General features: G+C 47.4%; 1 protein-coding gene across 1 annotated transcript in view; it reads left to right on the forward strand.

Annotated features, from left to right (window-relative positions):
• LOC139542083 (phosphatidylinositol 3,4,5-trisphosphate-dependent Rac exchanger 1 protein-like) overlaps positions 1-17,173 on the forward strand; it is a 144,953-nt gene that overhangs the window by 65,732 nt on the left and 62,048 nt on the right. The window contains exons 9-13 of the mRNA XM_071347109.1: positions 668-817; positions 3,494-3,641; positions 9,477-9,577; positions 15,431-15,534; positions 16,121-16,170. Coding sequence (XP_071203210.1) covers positions 668-817; positions 3,494-3,641; positions 9,477-9,577; positions 15,431-15,534; positions 16,121-16,170 — 553 coding nt within the window. The remainder of the gene's footprint in view (positions 1-667; positions 818-3,493; positions 3,642-9,476; positions 9,578-15,430; positions 15,535-16,120; positions 16,171-17,173) is intronic.

Consider the following 17,173-nt stretch of genomic DNA (forward strand, 5'->3'; position numbering starts at 1 on the left):
AAGGCCAGTCCCTCGTTTGCGCAAGGAGACATTTTTAGCGTGAGTGTGTCTGTATACACAGTCACACCTCTTTCGTTGGATGAATGCAATAACATCATCCTCTTACATCTACTATTGTTTGATACCATTCCCCATGCAGACCCAAACAGGATTATTTCTCCCTATGCCTCCCTCCGGGCCAGGGGGTTTCACATCTATTTATGTGACCTTTTAAACATTACACTAATGCAACTCCATTACCCCAACCCATTCATTATGCATTCGTGACCTGGAGCCAAATAGCTGGTAAAATTGAGAGACAGAGACTTTCTGTCGGGTCAGCAGAAATATGTATTTTAATGCTCGGTTATTTTTTTTCTTGGCAGTACTTACGGAATGACGGATATTTCAACTTTCCAAGGTGTTTCAAAGATAGGTGACGCTTGAGAGTGGTGTGGCCAGGCGGGCCGTATTACCCTCCGAGTTTGTTACAACTGAGGTCAACACAAGTTCATCAACACTGCGTCTTTTATCGCCAAGTAAAAAAAGATAGTACAGTATTGATATCGATGTCAATCAACAGAATTGCGGTTAAAAAAAATGGAATAAAGGTTATTTCAAGTAGAGGAGTCATGTGGGGTGTGTACTGTACCATGGTCCCTTACTTGTTATGTACCTCTTTCCTCAGCTGACTACCACAGCAACAACTACACAGTGACCAACGGCTGGAAGATCCACAACACGGCCAAGAACAAGTGGTTCGTCTGCATGGCCAAGAACCCGGAGGATAAGCAGAAGTGGCTCGACGCCATCTTGAGGGAACGGGAGCAGAGAGAGAGTGAGTAGAGAGTGAAAAGAGGGATGTCCACTCACACTCCTTCTCTCCCACCTCCGTGGAGTGTGTGAAAGGATGCTCTCGTGTTTTCTGGTTGTGCTGGCTGACCTCCTCGACTGATACGGTATCTCAGCAACGCTACGCTACGGGTTGCTAACACAATAATGGTTCAGATAAACAAATGGTTAGCGTTGCAAGAGGGGAACAAAATAATTCCTCCTGTTTGTTGCGAGAGCTCCAATTGTAGCACGGGAGACATGCAAATGAATTGGTGCATCACTGGGACTGTTGTGGTATGCTTATGGTATGTGGATTATGATACAGTATGTCTTACTACCCAGAGTCTCTCCAGCTAGCTAGCTTTTGTTTCATAAATAAAGTCTTAAGATCATGACGTGATGACCTAGAACTGCGTTGCCAAATGTATGCAGGTGAACACAGCCTGGAGTTTTAACATTCAAAGAAAAGAGCCAGTCGCCTCATGCGATGCAGTACGAGACCATGTTTTCTAATCAACACCCCCGAGAGAGAGAGCACTTTATAGAGCAGTTCATTCACAAACAAGCTCGAGATGTGCAACAAAAAAAACGGACTATTCGATCCAAGCCAGAGCCCGAAAAAGAGCAGCAGCAGCAGCTTTGCCAGAAAATGTAACGCACCAAGCGTGCCAACAAAGCTTGAAAGGCTTCTGTGGCTGTAGGCATACCTGGTGATACCTGATAGCATTGGAGACAGAAATCATAACAGCTTTCCCCAAACTGCATGCATATGGCAATGACTCCACTTAAACAGCCAAGGGTTTTGAACAAATAACCACACCTGGTTCGAGCTGTGTACAACAAAGCTTTGAATATTTCAAATGTAGCGAATGAGCCTAACGCATGGACTTGAGTGAGCGGTCACAGCAGAAGTCATGGTATCAGCACCTGATCCTGTGGCTAAAGTCGCGAAGAGGAGCTTTCCAGAGTACCATGGGACATTCTGGGTAGCCAGTTATGTTAGGCGGAAATTGACCTGAGGCTAATAGACACCAGATCAGTCACAGTGCAGCCAACCCTAACCCCAACCCCCCTCCCTGAACCCCCGGCCTAGCCCACATCTGGAAGGTTTGACCATGGCCTTTAGATCCACGGCACATCCCTTTCATCCCTGTTTTACTATTGATACCTGACCCATTGTTGGATTACAGTTCCCCCACCTCTTTAAAAGGGCACTGACTTCAGTTGGAGGTTTTGGTTGTGGCCCCTTTAAATACTCCCAAGACAGATTCATTTGTTTTGGCCCTGGCAGCTGGATGGGTCTGAGATCGTCTTATCAAAGTTTTTGTGGCGACTGAGGGAAAATGAGTGGGCTAGCATGTTAGTCTGTTAGTCTGTGCCTGTGAGAGTGGGAAGAGGGGGTCTCTCGTCAGGCACTGACAGCTGGGGCAGCAGCCCAGGGTTGTGGCCCCCTGCACCAGGACCAGACCCCAGTCTGTCCAATGGCACTCTTTGTTTGAGTCTACTCCAGCTGCTGTCAAGTGTAATCCAACCCCACCTCCATCAGCAGCACCAAGCTCTGGCACACCCGCAAATTGAGTTGGAATTGTCAGAGTCCCATGGTTTAGCAGGACAGTGGAGTTTAGCCAATCAGAGAGCCTGATGATGGAGCTCCAAAGTTCAGAGAGCCCAACCGTGTAGTTTAGCAGCCCAGAGAGCCCCACGGTAGAGTTTAGAACAGAGCTAGTCATATCTACAGTATATGGTTTAGTAGCTCTGTGAGCATGGTCGACCTTCAAAGGCTCAACTGTTGTTTTGAATTGTCTCCACATATTTTTCATAATTTAACATTATTTCTCATCTCAGTTGTGTTGCAGCTTGGTAAACATAACTGCTGCTCTACACCAAAGATATAAACACTCAGTGTCGATACAGTACATTAGCAGGCGAGTGTCGACGCAGTACATTGGCAGGCGAGTGTCGACGCAGTACATTGGCAGGCGAGTGTCGACGCAGTACATTGGCAGGCGAGTGTCGACGCAGTACATTGGCAGGCGAGTGTCGACGCAGTACATTGGCAGGCGAGTGTCGACGCAGTACATTGGCAGGCGAGTGTCGACGCAGTACATTGGCAGGCGAGTGTCGACGCAGTACATTGTTCGAGACCTGGACAGATTAACATCTGGATTTCCATCCGAAGTAGGTGGCAACGCCCCTGTACCGTGCCAGACTCCCCAACGAGGCCCTCCAGGCAGGGGCATTGCGTCTTCTGACAGCCCCGTGACAGCCTCTCCCCCTTGGGGGCTGAAACGTGTAGACGTCAGAGGGCTGACTGGAAGAAATGGTGGTGTCCCTCAGGGTTAGGTGTTGGGCCGCCTTGTTTTTTTGGCAATGTGAGACAAAAGCTGCTGTGACTGCTGCAGCCCCCCTGTGCAAGTCATGGGAATCAGCATGGCTTGTTATGCAGTGAGAGGAGGGATGCAGTCTTTCTCTCGTTCACTCTCTCACCACACAGGGATTTATCTTTACCCCTATATTTTCTCCCCTTTCCTGCTTCTGAAAACGAATTTCACAGTTGGGTTAGACAAATATTGACAGCAGTTTCTAACACCTTAGGCTTTCGATATTAACCCGTCTCATGAACTTCATATGCAAAATGCTTTGGTGTCTGACCCCTTGAGTTTTTCCCTGTTGGTAACAGGTCTGAAGCTAGGGATGGAGCGGGATGCCTACGTTATGATTGCCAAGAAAGGCGAGAAGCTCTACCATATGATGATGACCAAGAGCCGCCACCTGATCAAGGACCGGCGCCGAAAGCTGACTACCGTGACCAAGTGCTTCATGGGAAAGTGAGTTATTTCCCACCGAATAATTAACTGATGAGGGAGGTGTCTGGGAATTGTTTTCCTCCCTGTGTTGGGAGCCAAGCACTTTGTCGTCGGAGGCGACTGTTCCCAACAAATACAGAGAGAGCTTCATTAGAGAAGAGACCTTCCCTTTAACTGCTAGAGTATCATTTGGAACACCCTCCCCTCAAGGTGTGTCTGTGAATTTGCATGAACACACACGCTACAGGAATCATACATTTACCCTGCTTTCACAGTTATACGCACAAACCCACACACACACACACTTTGGCATGAACACACGTGGGGAGCACACTTTTAATCTGCTTCCACAGCAGGGAACACGCACACATACACACATACAAACATTGCATGAACACACATATACAGTGGCAAGAAAAAGTATCTGAACACTTTGGAATTACCTGGATTTCTGCATAAATTGGTCATAAAATTTGATCTGGTCTTCATCGAAGTCACAACAATAGACAAACACAGTCTGCTTAAACGAATAGCACACAAACAAGAATATGTTTTCATGTCTTTATTGAACACACTGTGTAAACATTCACTGTGTAGGGTGGAACAATTATGTGAACCCTTGGATTTAATAACTGGTTGACCCTCCTTTGGCAGCAATAACATCAACCAAACGTTTTCTGTAGTTGCGAATCAGACCTGCACAACGGTCAGGAGGAATTTTGGACCATTCCTCTTTACAAACTGTTTCAGTTCAGCAATATTCTTGGGATGTTTGGTGTGAGCCGCTCTCTTGAGGTCATGTCACTGCATCTCAATCAGGTTGAGGTCAGGACTCTGACTGGGCCACTTCAGAAGGTGTATTTTCTTCTGTTGAAGCCATTCTGTTGTTGATTTACTTCTGTGTTTTGGGTCGTTGTCCTGTTGCATCACCCAACTTCTGTTGAGCTTCAATTGGCGGACAGGTAGCCTTACATTCTCCTGGAAAATGTCTTGATAAACTTGGGAATTCATTTTTCCATTGATGATAGCAAGCTGTCCAGGCCATGAGGCAGCAAAGCAGCCCCCAAACCATGATGCTCCCTCCACCATACTTTACAGTTGGGATGAGGTTTTGATGTTGGTGTGCTGTGCCTGTTTTTCTCCACACATAGTGTGTTCCTTCCAAACGACACAACTTTAGTTTCATCTGTCCACATAATATTTTGCCAGTAGCGCTGTGGAACATCCAGATACTCTTTTGAGAACTTCAGACGTACAGCAATGTTTTTTGTTGTTGACAGCAGTGGCTTTTTCCGTGGCGTCCTCCCATGAATACCATTCTTGTTTAGTGTTTCACGAATCGTAGACTCATGGTAACATCTCTGTTGATGTTCCAGAGATTTCTGTAAGTCTTTAGCTGACATTCTAGGATTCTTCTCAACCTCATTGAGCAATCTGCTCTGTGCTTTTGCAGTCATCTTTGCAGGATGGCCACTCCTAGGGAGAGTAGCAACAGTGCTGAACTTTCTCCATTTAATATGCAATTTGTCTTACCGTGGACTGATGAACATCAAGGCTTTTAGAGATACGTTTGTAACCCTTTCCAGCTTTATGCAAGTCTGTCACGTTCCTGACCTGTTTTCAGTTGTTTTTGTATGTGTTTAGTTGGTCAGGGCGTGAGTTGGGGTGGGCATTCTATGTTATGTGTTTCTATGTTGGTTAATGGGTTGCCTGATATGGTTCTCAATTAGAGGCAGGTGCTTTACGTCTCCTCTGATTGAGAACCATATTAAGGTAGGATGTTCTCACTGTTTGTTTGTGGGTGATTGTCTTCCGTGTCTGTGTTTGTCGCGCCACACGGGACGGTTTCGGTTTGTGTAGTCTATTCCTGTTCTGCGTGTTTATGTAAGTTTTTCCAGTTCAGGTCTGTCTACGTCGTTTTGTTATTTTGTTTATTATCAAGTGTAGTTCGTTTTCGTCTTGTTTAATAAATTCATCATGTCTTCATTACCCGTTGCGTCTTGGTCCAATCTCTCTCCTCAAGACGATCGTTACAAAGTCAACAATTCTTAATCTTAGATCTTCTGAGATCTCTTTTGTTCAAGACATGGCTCACTTCAGTCAATGTTTCTTGTGAATAGCAAACTCAAATAATTTTGAGTGTTTTTTTAAAGGGCAAGGCAGCTCTAACCAACATCTCCAATCTCGTCTCATTGATTGTACTCCAGGTTAGCTGACTCCTGACTCCAATTAGCTTTTGGAGAAGTCATTAGCCTTCAGGGGTTCACATACTTTTTCCAACCTACACTGTGCATGTTTAAATGATGTATTCAAAATAGACAAGAAAAATACAATAATTTGTGTGTTATTAGTTTAAAGCACACTATGTTTGAGTGTTGTTGTGACTTAGAGGAAGATCAGATCAAATTTGATGACCAATTTATTCACATACTTTTTCTTGCCACTGTATTTTGACATTAATAACACACACACACACACACACACAGAAATGACACATTTAGCCTGCTTTTGCAGAAATGCTCATGAACACGTACACATTTGGCGTGAACACACACACAGGAATCACACATTTAGCCTGCTTTCTCAGCAATGCTCACCCACACATGCACACAGCGAGCCTCTGGACTGAGCAGCGCTCTCCTTGTTTTCTTTCCCACCAGTCGTTGATTGCCACGAATTAACAACGAGGGCTGATTTGCCTGCAGTAATGCATTTTCCATTATGCCCCACAGCTCCATAACAAAGTGTTTGCGAGATTCCTTTCGGGTGAAGGGATAAAAGGGAGGAAAACGTTGATGTTGATCACCCAGCCATTCATTATGGAGTCAGTCAGCATCCTAACAAGGATTCAATGAGTTTCTTTAGAACTGTAAAATGTAATGTAACCTGCAATGAAATATCAAGGAGGTAAGATTCTATGGGCGTTATGGGTGGGGCAGTTGTCATTCTGTCTGATAAGATTGAATTTGAACAGAATCCTACAATGCCTATCAGTGCCGTCCCAAGTACTACTGATAAGAGAACTCCTAATGACGAAGAAACAACACTTCACACTGTCCTGACTGTCCCGTACAAGCTCACCGCTTCCCTCCATCCGTACCTCAAGCCGTCCATCCCCTCTGATATTTTTACTTGTTTTCTTTTATTCCTTTTTTGGGGGGGGTTAACTCATCTAGACAGCTTGTTCATGCTCCTAATTTCTCCTCTTCCAAGAAAAGCACCCTACCTCCTTAATGCAGACAAATAGTCTGTGTGTGTGTTAACGACTGTAGGTGTGTGTGTCTGCCGGTGGGTGGGCCTTCTCGTCCATCTCCGTGGCTGTTTTGGAAAAGCCATCCATATAAACGCGAGGGGCTTTTTCAGGACTCTTTCCTCCTGTCAGCACTGTGAGCAAGAGTCTCCCTCCCTGCATCCTTCCCTTCCTGTTTGTAACGAACGCAACCTCTCTGTATTACTGATGTTATTATAAATGACCATGGCTCACTTCAGGAGATGGCACTGCTATTGTTATTGGATTAAATGAACCTGGTACAGAATGCCAATTTGACGCTGCCATTTAACTTCGTATTCCACAATTTTTCAACATCGTATTTAGGCAGTTGGTCGTATTTGGTTCTTCTTTTAGCCTTCCTCTTTCTGAGCCAATTTCCTAATGCAGGTTTCTTTGCTCACATTGGTGCCTGTATTGCATCTTGGGTTTGGCAATGCACCAGGACAGTATTCATTGGCACGAAATGGAAGAAAACAGGCCCAAACATGGAAGGATTACCTTAATGCTTATGTTATTGTCCAATAAGAGACACTTGTTTATCGTTTTATGTTACAACATTTTTTTCTATGTTTTGCTATGTTGTGCACTAATGAATACGACCCAGATCTTGCGTGTGCTGGATGTGCAAACTGATGTGATTTTCACAAGATTAATTCATTTGACAGATTAGTGTCTTGCAAAATAGAAACATTTGCAATATCAAGTTCCGTGTTCAAGACGAAGCAGGCCTCATGTTGACTCTGATATAGTATATCCAATAGCTAACTTAGATGACATTGTAGCATGCTGTGCAGAATGTCCGATACAGACACGTGTTCATATGCATGCATGCACGCACACATACAGTACACACACACTGAGATAATCCCTTAACTGTATTGTACACCCCCACACACACACACACAAATTACACATTTAGTCTGCTTTGGCAGGACTGCTCATGAACGCTCGCTCGTTCGTTCATACATACACATTTGGCTTGAACATGCATGCAGAGGAATCATACATTTACCCTGCTTTCGCAGCAGGGTACACAAGCGCACTCACACGTTTTGCATGAACACACACACACAGGAATCACACGTTTAGCCTGTGTTCTCAGCAATGCTCACTCACACATACACATTCAGACACTCGCTCACATTCACTGTTCGTCGTTCAATGGGAAATTGAGTTTGCTCAGTGGCGTGGAACATTGAGCAGAGGGACATTTCATTTTATCTGCTCCAGACATCTGGTTTGCTCAGTGTCTCGAGGGACAATTGATTTATTTCACCTTTATTTAACCAGGTAGTTCTCATTTACAACTGCGACCTGGCCAAGATAAAGTAAAGCAGTGGGACACAGACAACAACACAGTTACACATGGAATAAACAATAAACAAGCCAATAACACAATAAACAAGTCAATGACACAGTAGAAAGAAAAAAAAAGAAAGTCTATATACAGTGTGTGCAAATGGCGTGAGGAGGTATGGCAATAAATAGGCCATAGTAGCAAAGTAATTACAATTTAGCAGATTAACACTGGAGTGATAATGAGCAGATGGTGATGTGCAAGTAGAGATTCTGGTGTTCAAAAGTGCAGAAAAGTAAATAAAAACAATATTGTCTACAATACAGTCTGAGGAGAGAAAATGCTATATTTAAATATGAGGAGGCTTGTATATGAATGGTGCCACAAAAGCCATGAATACAAATTGGCACATTTTGGAGGGAGTGAAAAAAGAGAGCGAGAAAGAGGGTGTTTTAAGGCTGGTGGGAGGGAGGACAACGGGAGCGAGGGAGAAGGGGCAGAGGGATCGAAAGGGTTAGGAGATGTGGAATAGGGGATAAAGAAGGGAAGCGGGAGAGACGAATGAAAGGGAAGAGAGAAGGCACCTCCGTACCTTTTGGGAGCGCTCATCTGTTACAATGGGTTTTAAAAGGTGTGTGTGTGCCATTATATAATTCAGGTGACTGCATACGGTCTAAGGTGAATAGCACTAATATCCAGAATCAGTAGTGTCAATACCAGGCTGAAACAAAAAGTCTGCACAAACTTTGCCTCTCCCAGAACTGTAGTTGCCCTTCTCATTTTGAACTATCCTTGCCTAAAGCTATATCTGTATTCTATACTACCCAACAAGGGGTACTAGGATCCCTAGGGGTACTTGGCTTATCCACAGGGGGTACTTGAAAAGACTGAAATGCACATGAGAAGGTACTTATAAGGGGTACTCCGGGCAGAGAAAAAACAAGTCAGACTGGACACCAGGAAGACTAGCAGTCATCATGGCATCAGGAAATGGGGATCTCAATCATGAATAATTCATTCATTTCATTATTGGGTTCCCCATTTGCTGATGCCACGATGACTGCTAGTCTTCCTGGGGTCCAGTCTGACTGTATCCCATGATATTGGATCTGTGTGGCTCAGGGTTTTCGATTCCTGCTGGGGCCAGATTATACAGATAATGTATGCACTCACTTTGGATGAACACATCTTCTAAATGGCATTTGGTCTGTCTTTTTAAACTCTTAACACCTTGTTGTATTTATGTTACACATTATTATACTAAAGTGTTGTGTCCTTGTAACCACAGTGAGTTTGTGTCGTGGCTGATAGAGAGTGGAGAGATCAGCAAGCCAGACGAGGGGGTCAACTTGGGTCAAGCTCTGCTGGAGAACGGCATCATCCACCATGGTGAGAGGATTGACTCTGGCCTTCATACCATTCTGTCATTCTTTTCCCCCCTCTCCCTTTTTTTCTCTCTGGTTCTCTTTTTCTCCCTCCTCCTCGCTCTCTGTCTGTCTCTCTCTTGCTCTCTTCTCTTATTCTATATATGTTTCTCTCTAATCCTCCCACTCTCTTTTATTCTCTTCTTCTCTCTTTCCATATGCCTCATTATTTGCACTTCATGGGTGTATTTGTTTGTATTGTATTGTCAGTCTCATTTGATATTATTCACACTCTGTTTTACTCATTTCTGTTATTCTCAGCTTTTACTCCCCTCCTTTCTTATTGTCTCCATTTTTTAAAATGTATTTAACTAGGTAGGCCAGTTGAGACAAGTTCTCATTTACAACTGCGACCTGGCCAAGATAAAGCAAAGCAGTGCGACCAAAAACAACAACACAGAGTTACACATAAACAAACATACAGTCAATAGAAAAATCTATGTACAGTGTGTGCAGATGTAGTAAGATTAGGAAGGTAAGGCAATAAATAGGCCATAATGCTAAATTGTAATTATTTTGCCACTAACACTGGTGTGTTAATGTGCAGATGTGCAGATGATGATATGCAAGTAGAGATACTGGGGTGCAAAAAAATAAATAACAATATGGGAATGAGGTAGTTGGGTGGGCTATTTACAGATGGGCTGTGTACAGGTGCATCGATCGGTAAGCTGCTCTGACAGCTGATGCTTAAAGTTAGTGCTACGGGTGGGTGTTGCTATGGTGACCAGTGAGCTGAGATAAGGCGGGGCTTTACCTAGCAAAGACTTATAGATGACCTGGAGCCAGTGGGTTTGGCGACGAGTATGAAGTGAGGGCCAGCCAACGAGAGCATACAGGTTGCAGTGGTGGGTAGTATATGGGGCTTTGGTGACAAAACGGATGGTGCTGTGATAGTGTTGGAGGCTATTTTGTAAATGACATCTCCGAAGTCAAGGATCGGTATGATAGTCAATTTTACGAGGGTATGTTTGGCAGCATGAGTGAAGGAGGCTTTGTTGCGAAATAGGAAGCCGATTCTAGATTATTTTTTTTCCCCTGAGAAGTTGCATATCGCGGGGGCTATTCAATGCTAATGCAGTACGCCACAGGATGTTTTTGTGCTGGTCAAGGGCAGTCTGGAGTGAACCAAGGGCTAAATCTGTTATTAGTTCTACATTTTTTGAATGGGGCATGCTTATTTAAGATGGTGAGGAAAGCACTTTTAAAGATCAACCAGGCATCCTCTACTGAAGGGATGAGGTCAATATCCTTCCAGGATACCCGTGCCAGGTCGATTAGAAAGGCCTGCTCGCTGAAGTGTTTTAGGGAGCGTTTGACAGTAATGAGGGGTGGTCGTTTGACCGCGGACCCATTACGGACGCAGGCAATGAGGCAGTGATTGCTGAGATCCTGGTTGAAGACAGCAGAAGTGTATTTAGAGGGCAGGTTGGTCAGGATAATATCTAAGAGGGTGCCCATGTTTACGGATTTAGGGTTGTACCTGGTAGGTTCCTTGATAATTTGTGTGAGATCGAGGGCATCAAGCTTAGATTGTAGGACAGCCGGGGTGTTAAACATATCCCAGTTTAGGTCACCTAACAGTACGAACTCTGAAGACAGATGGGGGGGTAATCAATTCACATATGGTGTACAGGGCACAGCTGGGGGCTGAGGGGGGTCTATAACAAGCGGCAACAGTGAGAGTCTTATTTCTGGAAAGGTGGATTTTTAAAAGTAGAAGCTCGAACTGTTTGGGCACAGACCTGGATAGTAAGACAGAACTCTGCAGGCTATCTCTGCTGTAGATTGCAACTCCGCCCCCTTTGGCAGCTCTATCTTGACGGAAAATGTTGTAGTTGGGGATGGAAATTTCAGAATTTTTGGTGGCCTTCATAAGCCATGATTCAGACACGGCTAAGACATCAGGGTTGGCGGTGTGTGCTAAAGCAGTGAATAAAACAAACTTAGGGAGGAGGCTTTTACGGTTACAGAAGTCAACAAATGAGAGCGCCTGGGGAAAAGGTGTAGTACTGTGGGCTACAGGGCCTGGGTTAACCTCTACATCACCAGAGGAACAGAGGAAGGGTAGGATAAGGGTACGGCTAAAGGCTATAAGAACTGGTCGTCTAGCACGTTCGGAACAGAGAGTTAAAAGAGCAGATTTCTGGGCGTGGTAGAATAGATTCAGGGCATTATGTACAGACAAGGGTATGGTAGGGTGCGAGTACAGTAGAGGTAAACCTAGGCATTGAGTGACGATGAGAGAGGTTGCATCTCTGGAGGCACCAGTTAAGCTAGGGGAGGTCTCCGCATGTGTGGGGGTGGGACAAAGGAGCTATCTAAGGCATGTTGAGCGGGACTGAGGGCTCTACAGTGAAATAAAACAATAAGAACTAGCCAAGACCGCAGTAGACAAGGCATATTGACATTAGAGAGAGGCATAAAGCAATCACAGGTGTTGATCGGGAGAGCTAAGACAACAACGGGTAAACAGCTAAGACAACAACAACGGGTAAATGGTGATGAATGGGCAGAGAGGGTCAGTCAGGTACACTGAGTTCGAGGCTGGGGCCGACAGATAAACAAATGTATGTACCGTGTTAGTGAACAGTCCAGCAGGCATCAGCTGTGTAGCCCAGTGATCACAGGGTCCAATGAGCAGCAATAGGTGAGTCGGAGCCGTTCGGTAGTCACAACTATTGTATTGTAGCCCAAGAGTTAGCTGGTATACTTTGTCGGCTAGCCGGGAGATGAGCTCGAGGCTAGCTCAAGGCTAACTGGTGCTTGCTTTGGGACAGAGGTGTTAGCCAACAATAGCCACTCGGTTGCAGTTAGCTAGCTGCAATGATCCGGTGTAATGGTCCAGAGCTTGCGGCAGGAATCCGGTGTTGTGGTAGAGAGAAGCAGTCCGATATGCTCTGGGTTGATATCGCGCTTTGCAGACTGGCAGGTATTGACCTAGCTAAAGCTGGATGGTGTCCGAACTCAAGGTCAAGACCGCTAGCAGTGGCTAACAATGACTACTAGCTAGTAGCTAGTTAGCTGGCTAACTTCTGATGGAGGTTCCAGTGTCTATCCAATGAGGAAAAAGGAAGAAATAAGAAATATTTTTCATAAATAGTTACAAAACCATTTCCCCAGGTTTCTACCAGCAGACTTAGTAACTTAGTTTCAGGTTTACCAATCGAAAAGAGGCATTGAAAACGGCACACACAGACACACACACACACACATAATGTATTTGGTGCTGACAGTGAATCGCTTGGGGCCTGCCTGCATCTAACGCAATAACAGACCTGAGCTATGAAAGCCGTCTCATGCCAAAACAGAGAGAAACCTGCATATTTCTTGACACTGCCTACAGTGGCCCAGTAGGCTCAAAGACAACACTGACTGGATTGGGGGGGTGTTGTGGGATAGGACACGGGGACAGTGATGGCTTTGGCCTCCGGGGTATAGGGCTGACACTCATGAGGCACTGATCTCAAGGGGGAGTTGGTGGAGAACAGGTGATGGTGAATGAGATTCAGGTTGACGGCAGAGAGTGGCAGGGAAAGAAGGCAGGGGAGAGAGACCTATTTTGTTATGGGAAGCTCAATTTGTGTGTCGAGTCATCCCTGTGTTTTCCCCTTTGGACTTTTCACTTATGACTTGATGCCGTCAATGGGTCTCCCCTTGCACTGGCACAATGGATGTTCTGAAAGCGTTAGTCTATTCTCAGCAGCAACCCTACTGGTTCAATGATTAGTGATGAATGTTTAACTAATTAACCAATCAGTTGTTGAACCCTCTCTCTCATCTCGCTCTCTTTCCATCTCGCGCTCTTTCCGTCTCGCGCTCTCTGGCACCCCCCCCCCCGTCTCGTGCGCTCTCTTTTCTCGCGCGCTCTCTCTCCCCCCCGTCTCGCGCGCTCTCTCTCCCTGTCGCTCGCTCGCTCTCTCTCTCCCCGTCTCGCTCGCTCTCTCTCTCCCCGTCTCGCTCGCTCTCTCCCCCCCCCCCGTCTCGCTCGCTCTCTCCCCACCGTCTCTCGCGCTCTCTCCCCGTCTCGCTCGCACTCTCCCCGTCTCGCTCGCTCTCTCCCCGTCTCGCTCGCTCTCTCCCCGTCTCGCTCGCTCTCTCCCCGTCTCGCTCGCTCTCTCTCTCCCCGTCTCGCTCGCTCGCTCTCTCTCCCCGTCTCGCTCGCTCGCTCTCTCTCCCCGTCTCGCTCGCTCGCTCTCTCTCCCCGTCTCGCTCGCTCGCTCTCTCTCCCCGTCTCGCTCGCTCGCTCTCCCCGTCTCGCTCGCTCGCTCGCTCTCCCCGTCTCGCTCGCTCGCTTGCTCTCCCCGTCTCGCTCGCTCTCCCCGTCTCGCTCGCTCTCCCCACCGTCTCTCGCGCTCTCTCCCCGTCTCGCTCGCTCTCCCCGTCTCGCTCGCTCTCCCCACCGTCTCTCGCGCTCTCTCCCCGTCTCGCTCGCTCTCTCCCCGTCTCGCTCGCTCTCTCCCCGTCTCGCTCGCTCTCTCCCCGTCTCGCTCGCTCTCTCCCCGTCTCGCTCGCTCTCTCCCCGTCTCGCTCGCTTTCTCTCTCTCCCCGTCTCGCTCGCTCTCTCTCTCTCTCCCCGTCTCGCTCGCTCTCTCTCTCTCTCCCCGTCTCGCTCGCTCGCTCTCTCTCCCCGTCTCGCTCGCTCTCTCTCCCCGTCTCGCTCGCTCGCTCTCTCTCCCCGTCTCGCTCGCTCGCTCTCTCTCCCCGTCTCGCTCGCTCGCTCTCTCTCCCCGTCTCGCTCGCTCGCTCTCTCTCCCCGTCTCGCTCGCTCTCTCCCCGTCTCGCTCGCTCTCTCGCTCTCGCTCCCCGTCTCGCTCTCTCCCCGTCTCGCTCGCTCTCTCGCGCTCTCTCCCCGTCTCGCTCGCTCTCTCGCGCTCTCTCCCCGTCTCGCTCGCTCTCTCCCCGTCTCGCTCGCTCTCTCCCCGTCTCGCTCGCTCTCTCCCCGTCTCGCTCGCTCTCTCCCCGTCTCGCTCGCTCGCTCTCTCTCCCCGTCTCGCTCGCTCTCCCCGTCTCGCTCGCGCTCTCGCTCGCTCTCTCCCCGTCTCGCTCCCCGTCTCGCTCTCTCCCCGTCTCGCTCGCTCTCTCGCTCTCTCTCCCCGTCTCGCTCTCTCGCTCTCTCTCCCCGTCTCGCTCTCTCTCCCCGTCTCGCTCGCTTGCTCTCTCTCCCCGTCTCGCTCTCTCTCCCCGTCTCGCTCGCTCTCTCGCTCTCTCTCCCCGTCTCGCTCTCACGCTCTCCCTCCCCGTCTCGCTCGCTTGCTCTCTCTCCCCGTCTCGCTCTCTCTCCCCGTCTCGCTCGCTCTCTCGCTCTCTCTCCCCGTCTCGCTCGCTCTCTCTCCCCGTCTCGCTCGCTCTCTCGCTCTCTCTCCCCGTCTCTCTCGCTCTCTCTCCCCGTCTCGCTCGCTCTCTCGCTCTCTCTCCCCGTCTCGCTCGCTCTCTCGCTCTCTCTCCCCGTCTCGCTCGCTCTCTCGCTCTCTCTCCCCGTCTCGCTCTCTCGCTCTCTCTCCCCGTCTCGCTCGCTCTCTCGCTCTCTCTCCCCGTCTCGCTCGCTCTCTCGCTCTCTCTCCCCGTCTCGCTCGCTCTCTCGCTCTCTCTCCCCGTCTCGCTCGCTCTCTCGCTCGCTCTCCCTGTCTCGCTCGCTCTCTCGCTCGCTCTCTCTCTCCCCCCCGTCTCGCTCGCTCTCTCCCCCCCGTCTCGCTCGCTCTCTCTCCCCCGCCTCGCACGCGCTCTCGCTCGCTTTCGCTCCCCGTCTCCTCGCTCTCTCTCCCTGTCTCGCTCACTCTCCCTCTCTCTCTCTCTCTTCTCTCTCTTGACATTTAAGTGTCAGACAAGCACCAGTTCAAGAACGAGCCGGTGTTTTACCGTTTCCGCTACGATGACGGCACCTACAAGGCCAGGAGCGAGATGGAGGACATCATGTCAAAGGTATCTATCTGTGTTGGTGTCAATTCCATTTCAATTCAGTCAAATCAGGAAGGAAGCTTAAATTCACATTTTATTCAAAAAAAAAAAAATTTACCTTTGCATTTGTACTTCCAGTTTACTTCCTGAATTGTCTGAATTTAAATGGAATTGACCCCAACCCTGTTCATATATCAAGATGAAAAACAGCAAGAGTGCTTGTTTGCACCAAAGCCATAAATAAATAGGCATCTGAAAAGTAGTTGTGGGATGTAGGACTTGGGGAGGGCAAGAGCTGTTACGAGATCAGAGCTTAAAGTGATGTCTGAGCACATCTGACTGACTCATGTTTTGTTGCGCGAACTATCACTGAGAAGTCAACTTCCACCAGGTGTCTAGCCAACATCCTACACCACTGCTTCTGCTTTTGGACTCTCAGGGGGAATCCTGACTTCTTCTTCTTAAGTCAAATGTTCACTAAGTCATGCAGTGATGTCAATAGGAGACATGGTCACATTTGACTTAAGTAGAAGTTAGAATTGCCCCTGATTTTGAGGGTTGCCTGTTGAGGATACAGTGACTCAACTTGTTCTCTCTCTACTTCTCGTAGGGCGTGAGGCTTTACTGTCGTCTGCATAGCCTGTATAACCCTGTCGTCAAGTAGGTATCCCGCCTCCCCCTCTCTCCTCCTCCCCTCCTACTCTTCCCCCATTTCTTCCTCTTCCCCTTTCCACCTCCGCCTCCCCCTCTTCCTCTGCCTACTCTTTGTTTCTTCCTTCTCATCTCTCTTCTTCCGCCTGTCCATCTTTTCCTTCTTCCACACACACACACACACACACACACACACACACACACACACACACACACACACACACACTGCTTCGGTCCTACCGCCCCATCTTGCTCTGGGGCATTGATTGGTGTCGCCAGGGCGTCTGTCTCATACTTAACAGAATGGGTACAAGGTTTTAAGAACACATATTTTGGTTTTCCAAAAGGTTTAGTGAAGGTACAAGGTTTTAAGAACACAGATTTTGTTTTTCCAAAAGGTTTAGTGTGATGACTGACCACGGCCCCGAGGTTGTATGGTCGTGTAGAGGGTGCTACACTGGTTTAACATTACATTTGGGTCAATTTGTCATCGTTCACATAGTAGGGCTTTGCAGAAACACCCTGTACTTAGTCACCACAGTGAGATTTATGAGCAAACACAATGTCGACGTTTCCCGCCCGTCACGTGACAACCGACCACATCCTTTCAGTGCTTCCTGAATCGCTTATTTATTTTTCTTACAATAATGGTCTAGTTTAGATGGTAGGACTTACACCCCTAACTACCAAAACCGACCTTCGAGTTGAAAAATAAATGCTTCTCTCATGGAATGGCATGCTTTGAGCACTACCGAAAAGTGCTATTTGCAATGAATGAATGACAGACATTTTATTTTTGTGTCAAATCGCCAATTGGCAACCCATCCCTTATGGGATTAATTGACACATAAACAAACATTACAATAATTCACTGTGGTAATTAAACGATCATTCATCTTCCGGCTTTCTCTGCATTCCGCATCGCATAAAGAGTAAAAAAAATATATATACAGTATATAAAATATATTTAAAAAATATATTATCTTTATTTAACTAGATAAGTCAGTTAAGA

The sequence above is a fragment of the Salvelinus alpinus genome, chromosome 17, assembly GCF_045679555.1.
Source record: "Salvelinus alpinus chromosome 17, SLU_Salpinus.1, whole genome shotgun sequence".
Lineage (NCBI taxonomy): Eukaryota > Metazoa > Chordata > Actinopteri > Salmoniformes > Salmonidae > Salvelinus > Salvelinus alpinus.